The sequence below is a fragment of the Anopheles gambiae genome, chromosome X (assembly GCF_943734735.2).
Source record: "Anopheles gambiae chromosome X, idAnoGambNW_F1_1, whole genome shotgun sequence".
Taxonomy (NCBI): domain Eukaryota; kingdom Metazoa; phylum Arthropoda; class Insecta; order Diptera; family Culicidae; genus Anopheles; species Anopheles gambiae.
The window spans coordinates 21,697,635-21,714,519 of record NC_064600.1 but is presented as its reverse complement, the minus strand read 5'-3'; the positions used below and the strand labels follow the sequence as shown (position 1 = coordinate 21,714,519).

The window sequence follows — 16,885 nt, the reverse complement described above, 5'->3', positions numbered from 1 at the left end:
GCATCGACACCATCCTCTCACCAGACATCGACTGCCAGCCTAAACTTTTAAAATTCATTCGTATTACTAACTTTTATAAACAACTCTAACCAAAACCACATTTGTAACATACATATTTTCAATAAAATCAACAGATAAAAGCTTCAAGTAAAGAGAGACTAACCGGTATAAGGTAATTTGCAAGCCACAAATGGCTTACAAAGAAGAATGTTAGATTTCAAGTATTGAATTAGTTTAATTTATAAAGAGTCGAATGAGGCAAATTGGCTTAAAGTCTCTATAAAAATTAAGATAATAAAAACACGGTCGAGAAGACCCGTTACCCGAGCGGGTTTGAGTTACAAAACCGCGTTCTTCGGGTGGCCCATAATTGATCGTCGCAACAAAAAGTATTATGTATTTCAGTTGTATGTTTTGACATCATTGGTGTTTATTCGCATCTGTTTCATCAATATTTTGAAACAACAATCCACAAAGTTTTTTTTTTAATTTTTTGAAAGTTTTTTGAATCTATTGAAAATGTTTACGTTCTGCAATATATGTTTTAAATCTACCAATGAATTAAATGAGAACAACACATTAATCAACAATCACGTATGATTACTTTGCAAGTATAAAAGTGTCATCAGTAAGAAGTAAAAATAACTAAGTAAAGCTCAGTAAACTGTTCATTGATATTTTTTCGTATTAAGCATCCTGTTTCAGTTCATAACAACAAGGGAGAGTTGCATCCCAAGCCCAAAACGTTTTTATTAGCCGCTAAGCTTCATTTTAATGATGTCAAATGCTATAGTGATAGGAAAGTATTGGGTTAAAAAAAATGTCATTGTCAGTATTCCTGTTTTTCAAGAAAATTAATTTTAACAGAAAATTGAAGCAGCAACATGCCAGCAACAACTTAGGTCTTGAATTAATGTGTGTTGTTCTAATGATTTTAGGCTATATTGCTTTTCAAGATCTTTGCTATACCATAATTTGGTATGAATGTTATTATCCAATTGTTTTATCTCACTCCTCTATTGGATAGGCCGTTAGGTTTTTAGGAAACTGCTCCTTCATTTCACAATTTCCTGGCCTTAAAGCCATTATGAGGTTAACTCAAATGCAACTCTCTTTTCAACTCAGATAACTTTAACAATTATTGCTTCTTGTTTTTTAACATCCATTTAAAATTTGCTCTTTTGCGTTGTTTTGTTCCTCTATTAATATGTTTAACAATATTGATGTTCTGTTACATGGCTAGCATCAAATATTAAATACTTATGACATCTTTATAATGCACCTTCAAATGTATAAAGCACTTTTTAAAGTGCATCTTCTCTAACACAAGCTAGCGAGTCGTTTCTTCATTTTTAAAACGATTTTTGTATCTTTAACTCACGTTTATTAATCTGCGTTTTTTAATTTACAAGCTTTGACTATGACAAACAATGGTAGTACTCATTCATTTTTTTCATTTTATGCGTTTATTGGAGTAGATTTTAAGGAAGTTACCGTCGCTGTGTTTCGATTTTGCGGAATTTCAGGTTCAGGTTCTATTCGGGTGTTAGGCGGTACATGGTTTTTACTTTGGTTGATTTCTATGAACTATAAGATACCAAGCTTTTTAAATGTAACATTTTTTGAGCAAATTTTGTTTAATGAAAACTTATAAAATAAATCAATATTTTAATTCAATATAAATACAAATTATTTTATAAATTAATTTAAATTCATGATTAAATAATTAAAAAAATAAATAAATAAATAAGTTAATATATAAGTCAAAGGTTAATACAATGAATAAATAAATAAATTTGAAAAAAGTAAGTAAATAGCTAAGTAAACAAACAAATAATGAAATGTTATGGGTAAAAATCGCTTTATAAAAAATGGCATGAGCAAAAACAATTAAACTTCAACGCAATTTTTAAAGTTAACTTATTTACACTGCATTTCATACTGATAGCTTGACAGTTTTGGTAAATTTGTCATTTGAGTTTTTATCATAATCTTTCAGTTAATAATTTGTAAAATATTTTAACAAAATAACAACAAAGCAACACCAAACATTCTTCACACAATGCATTATTTGAATGATGTTGTTTACAAATGATATAGTCATTTATAAATTTAAATTTTAGTTACTGTGTTATGAGACAACAAATGTACATTAATAATTTTTACATATGACTCTAGATAGTCGAAGTCTTTACAGAGAGAGTAAGCCTCTGAATATGCTGTTTCAAACAAGCTTGAACAAGTTTGAACAACATAGGAGGATACATCCCCTCTCGCAAGAAGAAGAAGAAGAAGAAGAATATTTTTTATCATCTCGTGTAAACATATTGGAAATGAAAACTCTAATCAGTATGCTACACAAACTTATAATTATTATTACTTTATCAAATTGTAATTTGTATGACCAACATAAATTGTAACATAAACATAAACATGTAACGAGACAAAAGGGTGAAACGGTTATTTTTTTGTAAAAGTGTCCCCCAACCCAAAGGTAAGGATAATCTAAAAATTACATGCTAAAAGATTCGTGAAAGATTTTGTAAAATGTATTACAAATGTGTGTGTTCGTAATCTACAGAAGTTGTCCTATAAACATTCTGAATCATTTCACAAGAGTGATGAATGTTGATTTGTTATAGTTGCTAAATGATCAACAACAGATTTAAACTAGATTTTAAGGAATTTTAACAAACTAAATTTAAAGTATGCTAGTTTTAGAAGTATTTTGTATTAAAAATCTGAAAATATAAAACAATTGCCAATTGCCTGATTCAAACGGAATAGTGTCAAATTATCATTTTACACGAACGAAATCGATATTATACAAACTTGTTAGAAATTTGTTTGAGAATTTCGTTCCGAAAATGCCAAATTGAAATGGCTTTATTTGTCAAAATAAAATGCAACGTGAAACACAAGAGGTGTTGTACAATTTTATTATTATTTCTACAAATGGTGTACATTGTATGCTGTTCTATTAATGTTTTTGGCGATGACATGCAAGGTAGCGTTTGTTTTATGTTTCTCTACGTTCTGTAAATTTTGTTATTACTACACTATTTACAATAAATCATTGCAAAAAATCCATTCTGAATGAAATTATATGTAATTTGCGTTTTTTTTTTAATATTAAGTTCATAGTAAAACCGTGAAGTTAGCCGGTCTCGTGATACAGTCGTCAACTCGTGCGACTTAACAACATGCCTGTCATGGGTTCAAGCCCCGAATAGACCGTGCCGCCATACGTAGGACTAACAATCCTGCTATGGGGGGTAATCCAAAAGTCACTGAAAGTCAAGCCCATAAGTGGTACAGGCAGGCCTAGACCGACAACGGTTGTTGAGCCATAAGAAAAAAGAAAAAAAAGTAAAACCGTGAATACAAAATGCTTTCCGTAGCTTTATCCTGACGCAAAGCTGTGAGATGGAAAGCACAAAGAATGGTCTCCGTTTGAAATGTCGGAAATGTCCTTCATTCAGTTAGGTATGTCAAACCAGAGACAAATCGAGTTCGCTAACACGGACCATACTTGAAAATTAGCATTTTGACACTTTTCTTTTACACTGGAGTTACATTATTCGCCCTTATCAAATCCTTAAAATCTAATGAGCTAGGAGAACCTATAAAGCTTTCTAACAAAAGTTATAATTTATAATTTATAAAAAAAATATTTATAATAGAAAACAACACGAGAAAAACTGATTCTAATTATTAGTTTATAACAACAAAAATCATTTAACCATTAGTGGTCTTCCGAGTTTAAATCACTTTTGACAAGAACTACGATTTTTATTTAAATTACGGTTTCGTGTGTATTTCCAAAACACTGTGATACTGTATTTTTTTTTCTTGGGGAACAAGATTTGAGGTTGTTTGAAATTAAATAAGGAAAATTTCTGCAAACATCCACCAAGAATAGTTCAACCTATCATTATGAAACGCAGTATACCAGTGCCATTTTTTTTGTTTTAAGGACTTTTTTGTAGCTTGAGGGAAAAATCGATTGGTTTCATAATGATTTGCTGTGCGTAGACGCTTAAATTTTATTTTTATAATGATTTGCTGCGCGTATTCTATTTCCTAGTTGCCATTTTAAACCTCCGAGGATTTGGAGCAATACATCTTGTAGGAAATTTTGTCTGAACAGCAAATTCAAGGATCCAGCGTACTAGTGGGTTATTTAATATGAACATATTACATTGAGTGATTTCATACGTCAAAACGCATTTGACTTTTCGAAAGACTCAAAATCTCTGTAATCTAAAACTACTTCAGTACTTCCACTGAAGTTCATTTTCATTTTAATCAACAAAAGCAGAGATTATTTCAACTAAACAATTTAAACAGAATAATAACAAAAAAATCTACGGTATAGCGATATTGAAAAGATTCTGTAATTTTAAAAAAAAGGCATACTCGAATCACTTTGGATGGAAGAATGCTATTTGCTTTTTTGTAGTCCAATATACGCAAAATTGCCCGAATTTGAGCCAGCGCAAACGACCACACAAAGATTTTAAGTGTAAGTTTAGTAATGCATTGTGTAGAAGCGCTAGCAGTTGAGAATGACAGTTGAGAAATACAAGAATAGCAGTTGTGAAATAAATTTGTGTATATTGCTATCCAGTTTATCAAGCCGGCGTGTGTTTAGACTCCGGTCCTCTTTGGAGATCTGATACTTTTGAGACGAGGTAGCAAAGAATCAATTTTACAATGAAGGTAAATTTTACAGGTTGCAAAGACTGTAATAAAGTCATTTAAGCTTTTTTAGCTGTGAACTCATAGCATGTAGTAATTATCAATTAAAAATGTGCTTATTTAACTACGAATAGAAAAAAATTGTCTATCCATCTTTGTTATTTGAATGTAGTGAAGAAATCTTTCACTAAAAATGCTGTTAGTTGCTATTGAAATAGATTTTTAGTTATTTGCTCGGATTCAATTTCAGTGTGAGTAGAATTACTCTAGGGGTTTTCAAATTTATCCATTAGTAGTCAATAATAAAAAAAAAATCAAAATCAAAGAATGAAACGTGTGGATGAAAGCCTTAAAATTAGTTGCACGTTCCATATCTTTTTATCTATGATATTTCAACTTAGTTTGCTAATATGTAAACTGCTAGATTTTTTTAGGTGGGATGAACAAACCTTAGCAATCTTAAACGAGTGGATTTTTTACTCTTATGTAAGGAAAACAATAAAAATAAACCAAAAGGTAATCAACGGTTATTATTCACAACAAAATACTTGAAATATCAATCAACTGAACATATGACCCATAAACAGGCAGGTATCATATTATGTGAAAAACATGCACTTGTATACGTGCAATAGGTATTTTATGTGTAAGGCTTCATTAGAGATCCTTCGTCAAATGCAATTTTTGGACGTGTTGTCAAAATGTTTAGTGAGTAATTTGTTCGATAACGTCGGACAACCAAACTTCGTTATAAAATACACATTTTTGACAGCATATTGCGTTTAATAAAATTGCATCCAAATAAGCTATGACACTGTCCTTGAAGATGAACTAATTTTCATGACCGCATTTGTTTGGTGGAGTAAATACTGGATATTTTATATGGTAATTTTCGTTCGAGTTTTGATTTTTTATAAATATAGACTAGGAATTGCTTCCAGCAAGTTAATTCATGTGAATGTCAAAAAAGGACTTGAACTTATTGCCGTTTGATAAAATCAACAAAATCGTTGCACTCTTGAGTGCTTGTAGCATATCTCATAAGATAAATAATCTTTTAAATGTTTTAAAGATGTTATTTAGCATATTTTTTTCTTGTTTCATGCGATGAAAAACATAAATATTTTTTTATAGTTAAAAAAATAAATGAAAGTGAAAGTATTTTACATTGCCTAAAAATAAACCAAAAATCTTATCATAGTAGAGAGGATTTTATGTACAAAAATGTTTTTTCATCGATAAAGTGCACTATAATGCATAAAGGAAGGATTAATTAATAAGAAACAAATAGAAACAATTCGAAACATTCAAATCAATTTAATTTAAATAGTTATAAGATGTTATTTAAATATATTTAAAGTCAGCATCAGCTTTCCGTAAAAACTTCTGAAACACTGGATTTGTTGAACGGAATAAGTATGTTAGTCGGGAAAATAATGTTGTATAATAATTGAAAAAGTATCATTTTCGTGGGTAAGTACTTATTAAGCAATGAAATTGTAATAAATTAGATGTATATATCATATAGAATACCAGAATATAATACCATGAGAATACTAGAATATCATGAGAAAACTTGAAAAAATGAAATTATTCCCGTTTGTTTGAACATTATATCTTAAAATTTAAAGTAGTTGATTGTTGTTCGTAAACACAAAAACTTCTGTCTTATCACTTGTACGTGAAATATTAACGTACTTCAGACGGTGTCATATTGTTGTAAATAGTTGCCATTATTTTGTAAATACTGTATGAAATTTAATCGGTCGCCTTGTGTTTGAATTTACCATACCTATTAATATGTATTCTTTATTTTAAATTTCATCTGCTGCTTAGTTCAACGACCCGGATATCTTGTATGAAAACAGTCAGAACTAATCAACCGATTGTTATTGACATTTTCCGCATAATGCGGTTTTTATGAACTGAAGATTTTGTAATACAACGCCTACCATATCTGTATGCAATTTGCAACAGTAAAAAAACTTTGAAACTATGATTTAGGCAATACATGGTTTAACGCCTTTGCATATTTTTTTTCAAATTTTCAACACGTCTTTTTCCGTAAAAAAAAATTTAGTGACGTAACAAAACAATACCATCACTTCGAAAATATTGTTTTTTTTATTATTATAATTATTGGGCTTGTTATTTGTCCAAAAATAGAGGGATGGAGTCGTACAATTTTTTACTATAGTTTTTTTTACAAATTTTCAAGAGCGTATCAAATATGTTTAATATTTTGTAAGATAGAGTGCAAAAATGAAGATAAGTTTTTCTATAATTTCTTTGATTCTTTATTTTCTTCACTCAAATTATGTTGTTGCAAAATAATCAATCAATAGATCACATACGATAACTGCAAGGACAATAGATTTATAATTTGTTAACAATACTATTTCACATGTTTATGTAATATTTTTCAAATTTTTATGGAAAAATGACTTATTATTACGAGAAAATCAATTTAGGACCGTAGCATAACTAAAAAGTAAACTGGCTTTTTGTAATAATTACTGCAAATAAAAATTGTACAAAAAAACAAATAAAATATTGTGGGAGAGTGTATGTAAGAACTTAAATTTCATTATTATGCAAATTCAACATTTGACAGCTGTTGAAAAACATATTGGAATAATGACATGCACATTTGCAAAATATGCATGAATAATAATATGACACCATACCACAGTCGTGGAATAGATCTCGATCCCATACCGGTCCTGGAATTGTTCTAGACTCTGGAATTGATCGATCCTGGAACAGTTCTTAAAGCCGTACTGTACTAGAATTTATCCCGAACCCACACCAGCACTTAAACTGATCCTGACCCCTTACAGAAACTGTATCATATACCGATACTAGAACTAATGCCAAACCTATAATGGCTCATGAAATCATTAAGATTCCTTGTCAGTCTTGGAACAGATCCTGATACAGTATCGGATAATAATATAGAAGAAAAATGTTTCATCGCAACGTGCATTTCTTTTACCACGTTACTTGTGTGTGTGTGTGTGTGAGTGTGTGTGTGTGTGTGTGTGTGTGTGTGTGTGTGTGGGTGTGTGTGTGTGTGTGTGTGTGTGTGTGTGTGTGTGTGTGTGTGTGTGTGTGTGTGTGTGTGTGTGTGTGTGTGTGTGTGTGTGTGTGTGTGTGTGTGTGTGTGTGTGTGTGTGTGTGTGTGTGTGTGTGTGTGTTTCACAAGTATGTCGTTTCGGTTAGATTTGTTAGTAGTTTTTCTGTGTTTTGGGTAAGGTTTATAATGTAATAAGCAGGCCCACCGCAGGAAGAAACGTAGCTTGACATGGTTTCATATTGCGTTGAAAGCATTCTGATAATGTGTGTTTTCATGTGAAACATCGTGCATTTACACTTCGATAAAAATTAAAGTTTGCATCGACAGCAGCGCTTGTTCCTCGGCCGAAAACGCAGGTGTGCTGGTTGATGGATGTGAATGCGACAGCGATGCGAAATGGACACGCGCACAATAGCAATGAATTCGGCATTCCCTTACAGGTGTTTCTCCAGTGCACGCCATTGAAAGGCCTGCGTGCATCTCTGCGTTGAACGTTGAGCGCGCATGTTAAACTTTGTGCGTGCATTGAGCTGGCGCGCAGTTGTTCTTTTCAATGGGCGTTTTGTTTCATGAGCGCGGCAGTATTCTGTTCTCGATTTAAATGGGTTGACGCTCACCTGCTTACTCATTGATAGTTTTTATCCATACGCATGTTTTCGCTGCTAAACAACGATGTTATTCATCACGTATAGAAGCAGAACGCATGCAGAGCACGGGATCAGCCGTGTCCAAGTTTTTAAGCAGCGCGTTCTTGACGGTCCAAGCAAGCAATGTTAGTAAAAATGGGTCGAGGTAAACGTTGTACCGATTATCAGCGCCATATGAAAAAGCGAATGGCTGCTGTTGGCATTAAGCGCAAAACGATCGAGTTCGTAATGGAACGATCGCGCACTTTTGTCGCAAACGCGCTTCGGACATCCGAAATGTGTTTGGACAACCGAAACGCGCAAGTCAACCGGACGTCCTCAGAAGACCACGGCGAAAGAAGACCGTAAAATTGTTAATAGATCGAGGGAACACTGATCGCGAGGGGGAGAGCAGGACCGCTTATTACATCAAAAACCTTACCCAAAACACAAAAAAACTACTAACAAATCTATCCGAAACCACATACTTGTGAAACAAACACACACACCAATACACATTCAAACATACATAAACACACACACATGCACATACACATACACATACACACACACACACACACACACACACACACACACACACACACACACACACACACACACACACACACACACACATACACACACACACACACACACACACACACACACACACACACACACACACACACACACACACACACACACACACACACACACACACACACACACACACACACACACACACACACACACACACACACACACACACATACACACATACACACACACACACACACACACATGCACACACACACACAAACACATACAAACCACACATACAAACCACACATAAACCTGTCCCAACGGGTGCATGCTGCGTTGAAAAAACTAGGGTCCTATCATTCTGTCCGATACTGTACCATTCCGGGCCCTGATACCGCTCTCGTTTTATTTGTGACCACCATAGTATCTAAATATGTTTCAGACATGGATCAAATCTAGACCAGTAGTATTCCTATTTTATTTTATTTTATGCATCGTTTCGTCCGGTCCTTTCGCCAACTCTGATGACTTAACAACATTCCCGTCCCGGCTTCAAACCTCGTATGGACCGTCACCCTAAGTAATGCGTGTTATTTACAGGGTTGTCTGAGTCAATTTTCAACGTCAACAACAACGTCAACGTCATTACTTTCATTATGTTTTTCAGCAGATTTCAAATGATATATTTGCATCACAAACATTTTCAAGTTCATTAACATGATTTTCAAAACATTCCAAGCTGGACTGTGCAACTGTGTGTCCGACATGACCCGTATCCCCTAAAAGAATGTTGTTGCTGCCATGAAATCATGAATCCGAACCTGCAGTAGTGGCTTCCTAAAGTAGGACACCTATTTTCGGACTAAGTGGCTTCCTGGACAGTTCCTTGGACCACTCATGGGAAAACTTTCCTCAGTCGTCGTAGATGACATTCGTTAGCTATGCTTCCGGCAAACAGAATTGAGCCGACATATTGACAGTTCTCGAAAAATCACGCACAATTTGCAATTTATGCACAGTCTAAACTCACTGATTGAATTTCGATTGACTGCCAACTATTTATTAAGTGCTTTTTAGTTGGCACATTATCCATAAAAAACCGAAATGTTCATGAGATTTTTGTGAATTTGCCGTGTGAATTTGCATGAGGTTTGAAGCCGGTATCTACACAAATAAAACAGATAACTATCCTCCGAATAACTCGTCATGGGTTCGAGCCCCAAATAGACCGTGCTGCCATACGTAGGACAGACTATCCTGTTATGGGGGTAATCCAAAAGTCATTGAAAGCCAACTCCACAAGTAGTACAGACAGGCCTTGACCAAAAACGGTTGTTGAGCCAAAAGAAGAACTATACTCGGTATGTGAATAATGCTGTTAATAAAAATCACCACAGTAAATTTGTTTTTCCGGAAAAAGTCGTTTGCTATTGGTTTAAAAAAATGATATGCAAGGAATTACATTTTGTCCATTTCTTTCGCAGTTTTCATTTATATCTTCCATATTTCATGTGAATCGCAAAAAACGACTGTCGATATTATAATGGTAGGCGCTGTACTAACTGTTAACTGATAGATTAACTGGCAATATTTGGCAAAATGTCTGATAAATAATATAATGGGTTCGTTGTCAATATTTAAATCCTGTAAAAGCTATGAATGCTTCTATTTGATTAACATTTGGCATACGTTGATTGCCTTTTATTTAAGATTATCAATAATTTAATTGCTGTGATTCATAGTAATACATTTTCTTCTTCAAGCATGTTAATGTATTAGTATCTAAATGTTGTCTGTCTACCGATTTGTAATATGATTGTGCTACATAACTTCACTAGAAGTGAGCTGGACAACACGAGTTTCACGAACAATCAGAATTGGTTTAGCACATCTGCACTATAAGCTGGCAACATTTTTATAGTAAATTGATTGCTAGTAATTTTTTATCGATTGTTTTCACATTGTTCATCATATAACGTGCTGCGCACGAATCTTTGGTTAAGTGTTGTAGTTTCAATATTCATTACACATTGCTTGCAATATCAAAAAGATTATGGCCTGCGTTAGTTTTACAATTTTCAATAAATTTAGCTATTGCATACGCATATATTGTGTGGTTGCATTTTTGAACAGATCTATGATGGACCGAAACTAATAAATTCTTATAAATATTAATGATAATTATAATAAATAAAGTGAAAAAATACAAACAGAGTAATCAGTTTTGAGCCGGTCTCGTAGTACAGTCGTCAACTCGTACGACTTAACAACATGCCCGTCATGGGTTCAATCCCTAAATAGACCGTGCCGCCATACGTAGGACTGACTATCCTGCTATGGGGGGAAATCAATTAGTGGTGCAGGCAGGCCTTGACCGACAACGGTTGTTGAGCCAAAGAAGAAGAAGAATCAGTTTTGTGTCGAACATTGCCTTGGGTTTTTGTTGAAACATTTAACCTAATGAAAGTTATGTATTAATAGATGTTAAATTCAATGAAGCTTAAACTCCAAGTGGTTTGTTGTGCAGAAAGATGAATGGGTTATAAAACATTTTTCAGGTTAAAATCCTTACAAACACTGCGTTGCAGTGAGTAATCTTGATGTTCATATGCGCATTGTAGCAATATGAACGAGGCGGGATTTCCTCCTCCTCCCGCGTTGTGTGTTTTGGTTAATCACCGCCTAAACTTAGCGCCTGTACAATCCTTGGGTCTGCCTTGCTGCCTTCACGAAACTCTTCCAGAGTCAATCGATCGTCGTGGTTTTTATCCATCTGGTCAAATATTTTATCCACTCGCTTTTGTGGTGTATTGTCGTCCTCGCTTTGTGGCTGCTGACCCTATTTCAGGAATTTATTTAAAAAAGTAGGTTAAGTTATTGAAGATTTTATGACTTGTTGGAATTAAATTTGTTTCAAATGAATAACATACCACCATTTGATATATTGCATCAACAATATTATACATTTCATCCCGTGTTATGAAACCGTCATTGTCTACATCATACAATCGAAACGCCCCTGAAATTTTTACCAACGACATATAGTTTAGCTTCAAATCTGATCACTCGCTCCAATTTATATTTCTACTTACAATGTAACTTTTCATCCAGATTTCCTCTTGAAGTTATTGAAAGAGCTCTTATAAACTCTTCGAATTCTATCGATCCATCCTATAATTGAAACATGATAATATTCATTTAATAATTTGAATATTTGAATACATTTCAAGAACATCACGAAAAATTTAATTAAAAAGCTGAAACGAGTTTAAAGAAAATTGTAAGAAAGATATCTAGTATTTTTTTTTTTTATTCAGGAGGGACGGCTTTGCCGTATTGCTTAAAATTAGAGTACATATAAATTCGGTTTAATCTTTAATGCACGACTGTTGCGAGACATTTCCTTCTCGCAGCTTTAGGAGGGCACCATATCCCGGGTGTGCTCGGACGTTGCTGTCAAAATCCGATCCTTGTCCTTGTCGAGTGGTCCAATAGGAGGTGGCAGAGGTCGAGATCATATGCTTCGTCATTATCCTGTGGAAAAGAAATTTTCCAAGGCTCGAATTCTTCTGGTTCGTTCTTGTCCGTTGAAGTAGTCCGCTCTTGTCCGTGGGCATTGCAGGGGTCTTAATCCAATCCATATTCCAGGGCTCTTTGGGATGGTTAGTTTGCATCATTCTGCATTCTTGCCTCTGGTAGCAGAGTTGAGGTGCTTTGAGAATTCTTGCGGAACTCTCTTTGTAGAGTTTATCTTTACAAGGACTTCGTCCATGCAAAGACCTTCTGTCTCAAGCTGTAGCTGACCCAACATCCATACAAACCACGCTCATTCATTCATTCATTCATACGTACAGTCATTCATCACAAGCAAACTAGCGATTTACAACATGTAGCACAAAGACAAACAGATGGAGTGGGAGTGGGATACATAACTCATTCAACCAGCCATGCAAGAGCAAGCCGCACGACGATGATACATGACCGCACCCCGCTGCCAAAAACCGCGAAGATGCTACGAGGGAGCAAGTCCCTCCATAGCACCCCGCGATCCATGCCATCGGCGTGAGAGTGCATGACAACGACAACGACCAACCAATACACAGCCAGCCACAATAGCTCTGTTACAGGAATATTACACAGTTAATCCGTTAGCCCTGCAGAACTCAAAGATGATCCTTAGAAGGCTCCAGTCAGACCCAGCTAGTATATCCCGGATGGGAACACCAGGAGATCTTCCCAGCTTTTCGACTGCATCCAACAAAGTGGGTCGTGCAGCCTCGTATTCCACGCAAGACCATAGAAGATGGTCTATGTCGTGAAATCCAAGGCCGCAGCCACATGCTTTTGTGTCGACCTGTCCTATACGCTGGAGATGTGCGCCCAATGCGAAATGATTAGACCTAAGTCTAGACATCATTCGAATGAATGCACGCTCTCCAGAGATGTCGCGGAACCAAGGTTTCAAAGAAACTCTAGGAGAGATCGAGTACAGGAACCTCCCAAGTTCATCCGTGTCCCACAAGCCCTGCCAGCGTGCAATGCAGAAAGCTTGTGGGGCCCGTAAGAACTCGTGAGGGAGAATAGGTCTATCGTAAAAAGATCCTTCCGAAGCACCCTTCTTGGCCAAATGGTCTGCTTTCTCGTTTCCTAAGATGCCGCAATGAGCAGGCAACCATACCAGGGATATTCGAAACGATTTTTTAAACAGGGAGCTTAGGACTTTTAGAATTTCTTTTACAAAATAGTCTGGGCTCTTAATAGCCTTCACGGATTTTAATGCTTCAAGAGCACTTAGGCTGTCTGAAAAAATTACATACTGATCCGGAGGGCATGCACTTATCAACAGTAAGGCATAAAAGATTGCAGCGAGCTCCGCTACATAAACTGAGCATCGTTGGCGTAATTTAAAATATGCTTCGGACACGTGTTATATACACCAAAACCAATGCCCTGCTCTGATGAGGATCCGTCAGTGTAAAAATGGTTTACATTTGGTTGGCCATGTCTTTTCACAAAAATGTTGGGAATTGTCATCCAGCGAAGATTATCAGGGATAGTTTTAATTGCCTCCCTCAACGAGGTATCTACACTTAAAATGGAACTGTAGGACTCTGGTAAGCTGACACTACTAATGTTTTGAAAACTACTTGGGTGCACCTGTAGAGAAACAAAATCACGATAGACCTTCATGATTTTGCATTTAGAACCTATCTCTTGCAGTGTTTTAAAGTTCTCGATTATCAAGGGATTTGATACTGTAGAGCGGACGAAAAGGCGAAGCGATAGTAGCTCAAAACGAAGCTTTAGCGGCATCACTCCGGACATCACTTCGAGTGACATGTTGTGAGTCGACTTCATGCTACCTAGCGCGATTCTAAAACAGCGATACTGAATCCTCTCAAGTCGGATTAAATGCGACTTGGCTGCCCAGTGGAAGCATATGCAACCATACTCCAAGACGGACAGTATCGTTGTCTTATATAGGTTAAGGACGTCTTTGGGGTGTGCTCCTCACCAGAGTCCGGTAATCGTTCTGAGAAAATTGATTCTTCTTGGACACTTCTCTACTAGATAGTTAATATGTGTCCTCCATACATTTTTGCTATTAAACCAAACCCCTAGGTATCGAAAAGATCTGGCAATGGATATCTTTTTACCATATAAAGAGATATCGACCTTTGGGTCAACCAAATTCAAGCGTCTATTACTCTCAGTGTTGTAAAAGAAAGAGAATATCAGCATTTCCGTTTTCTCTGGAGGAAACTCGATACCTAGGTTTATGGCCCACACTTCTAAATTGTTAAGTGTGGTTTGCAAAGGACTTTGAAGGTCGGCGATGTTGTTGCTGGCGACTGATACAACACCGTCGTCCGCCAATTGCCTAAGGCTACAGCCAGTTGCAAGGCATGCATCAATATCGTTCACATAAAAACTATACAACAAGGGGCTCAAACAGGACCCTTGTGGTAGTCCATAGTAACTGACTCTCCGAATTTTCATGTGTCCATTGTCGAAATTCATTGCCTTTTCCGAAAGGAGGTTGAATAAGACGTTATTCAGTCTTGGGGTTAAGCCCGCAGATTCTAACTTTTGACACAGAACATTGACTGATACTGAGTCAAAAGCCCCCTTGATGTCAAGAAATACAGATGCCATCATTTCTTTACGAGAATGAGCCATCTCGATTTCGGACACAAGCAGCGCCAAGCAATCGTTGGTACCCTTGCCTTTGCGAAAGCCAAATTGGGTACTTGACAAGAGGCCTTTGGATTCAAGCCAATGGTCCAGTCTAAAAAGAATCATTTTCTCAAATAGTTTTCGCAGGCAAGATAGCATTGCTATCGGTCGATAAGAATTATAGTCTGATGCCGGTTTGCCAGGTTTCAACAAGGTGACTACTTTCACTGCTCTCCACTCCAACGGGACGGTGTTAAGCTTCAACATAATGTTGAATAATCTCAACAGCCGTTTCCTCGCCAGATCTGGCAGATTATGGAGCAATTTGTTCCGAATCAGATCCAGTCCTGGAGACAAATTCTTGCTGGAGTACAGAGCAAGCGATAGCTCAACCATTGTGAACGGTGAATCCATTTGCGGATCACTCCCATGAGCACTCTGTTGAAATGGAGGTGCTTGAGCGAAATTAGGGCAGACTTTTTGTGCAAATGGCTCTAGCCATGCCCCAGAAACCCTTTCGCTCTCGTTTGTTGCTTTGCTGTTGCGCATTCTTTTCGCCATGCTCTGAAGCTCCGTTAGCGAAGTGGAAGGCTTGATGTTTTTGACATACCTCGGCCAGTATGACCTTTTTTTTGCTTTAAGCAAGTTTTTGCACCTACGCTCCAGGCCTCTATAATGGATGTATAGATCCATGGAGTCGGTGTCTCTATACCTGGCAAAAGCCTTCCGCTTCGCTGAGAATGCCGCTTTACAATCCGCGTCCCACCAAGGAGTGGGTGGTCTTTTGAAAATCCTTGCCTGAAGGGGCGGCCTCGTTTGGGCACCGAGGGCGCACTCGTTTATCGCCATAACGAGATTTGTGTACTTCTCATTTACGGAGAAACTGGGTTCTACGCGGCTTAGCAAAGCGGTCATTTGGTCGCCGTATTTCGTCCAGTTGATGTTCCTCGTTAAGTCACAATTAACGGGGACTTGATCGACTATGCGACTCCTCTTGATAATCGAGATCTTTATTGGCAGATGGTCGCTGCCAAGCGGGTCTTGGATTATCTTCCACATAGAATCCAGCCCTAAAGACGACGAACAAAGAGATAGGTCTATTGCGCTGGGTCGTGCCATAGGTGAGGGCACCCTAGTTGCTTCGCCAGAGTTTAAAATCGTCAAACTGTATGTGTCGCAAATATCCCTAATGATTGGTGCACGATTATCGTCATGTTTACAACCTCAATCTGATCCATGTGCGTTAAAGTCGCCCAGGATGAAAAACGGTTTTGGTAGTACCGTTACTAGGGTTTCAAGATCCTTGTTGATCTTCTTTGGGTCCAGATTGGCTCCGGGTGGGATATAAATTGAAGCAATAGAAACGTCAAGATCCCCTAGTTTTGTCCGTATAGCGACGTATTCAATTCCCTCGGGTGTGGGGAGGGGTATTCTGTAGAAGCTGTGACTACTTTGAATACCAATTAACACTCCCCCACCACGCCTATCACTAGCTGGATCATGTCGATCTTGACGGATAATATTATATCCCGGGAAGGTAATATTTTTATCGGGTGCGAGCCAAGTTTCGCTTAGGGCAAATGCGTTACAATTGTGTTGCCCTATAAGTTCTTTAAAAGAGTCAAATTTACCTAAAAAACTTCTGCAGTTCCATTGTAGTATAGTGGTCATTGGAGGCATTAATCATCCAAGCGGACCATCATACTGAGACATGGCCATTTTGATAACCATTGCCTGACCATTCCTCTTAGGAAAGGAAATG

The 16,885-nt window shown here is 36.7% G+C and overlaps 1 protein-coding gene across 8 annotated transcripts in view; it reads right to left on the bottom strand.

Annotated features, from left to right (window-relative positions):
* Positions 1 to 655: 655 nt before the first annotated feature.
* Positions 656 to 16,885, bottom strand: part of LOC11175752 (frequenin-2) — a 152,816-nt gene continuing 136,586 nt past the window's right edge. For all 8 annotated transcript variants that reach the window (XM_061641175.1, XM_061641192.1, XM_061641206.1 and 5 more), the window contains 3 exons: positions 12,039 to 12,117; positions 11,877 to 11,965; positions 656 to 11,785 (listed from right to left, as the gene is read on the bottom strand). In XM_061641175.1, coding sequence (XP_061497159.1) covers positions 11,618 to 11,785; positions 11,877 to 11,965; positions 12,039 to 12,117 — 336 coding nt within the window. In that variant the 3' untranslated portion in view covers positions 656 to 11,617. The remainder of the gene's footprint in view (positions 11,786 to 11,876; positions 11,966 to 12,038; positions 12,118 to 16,885) is intronic.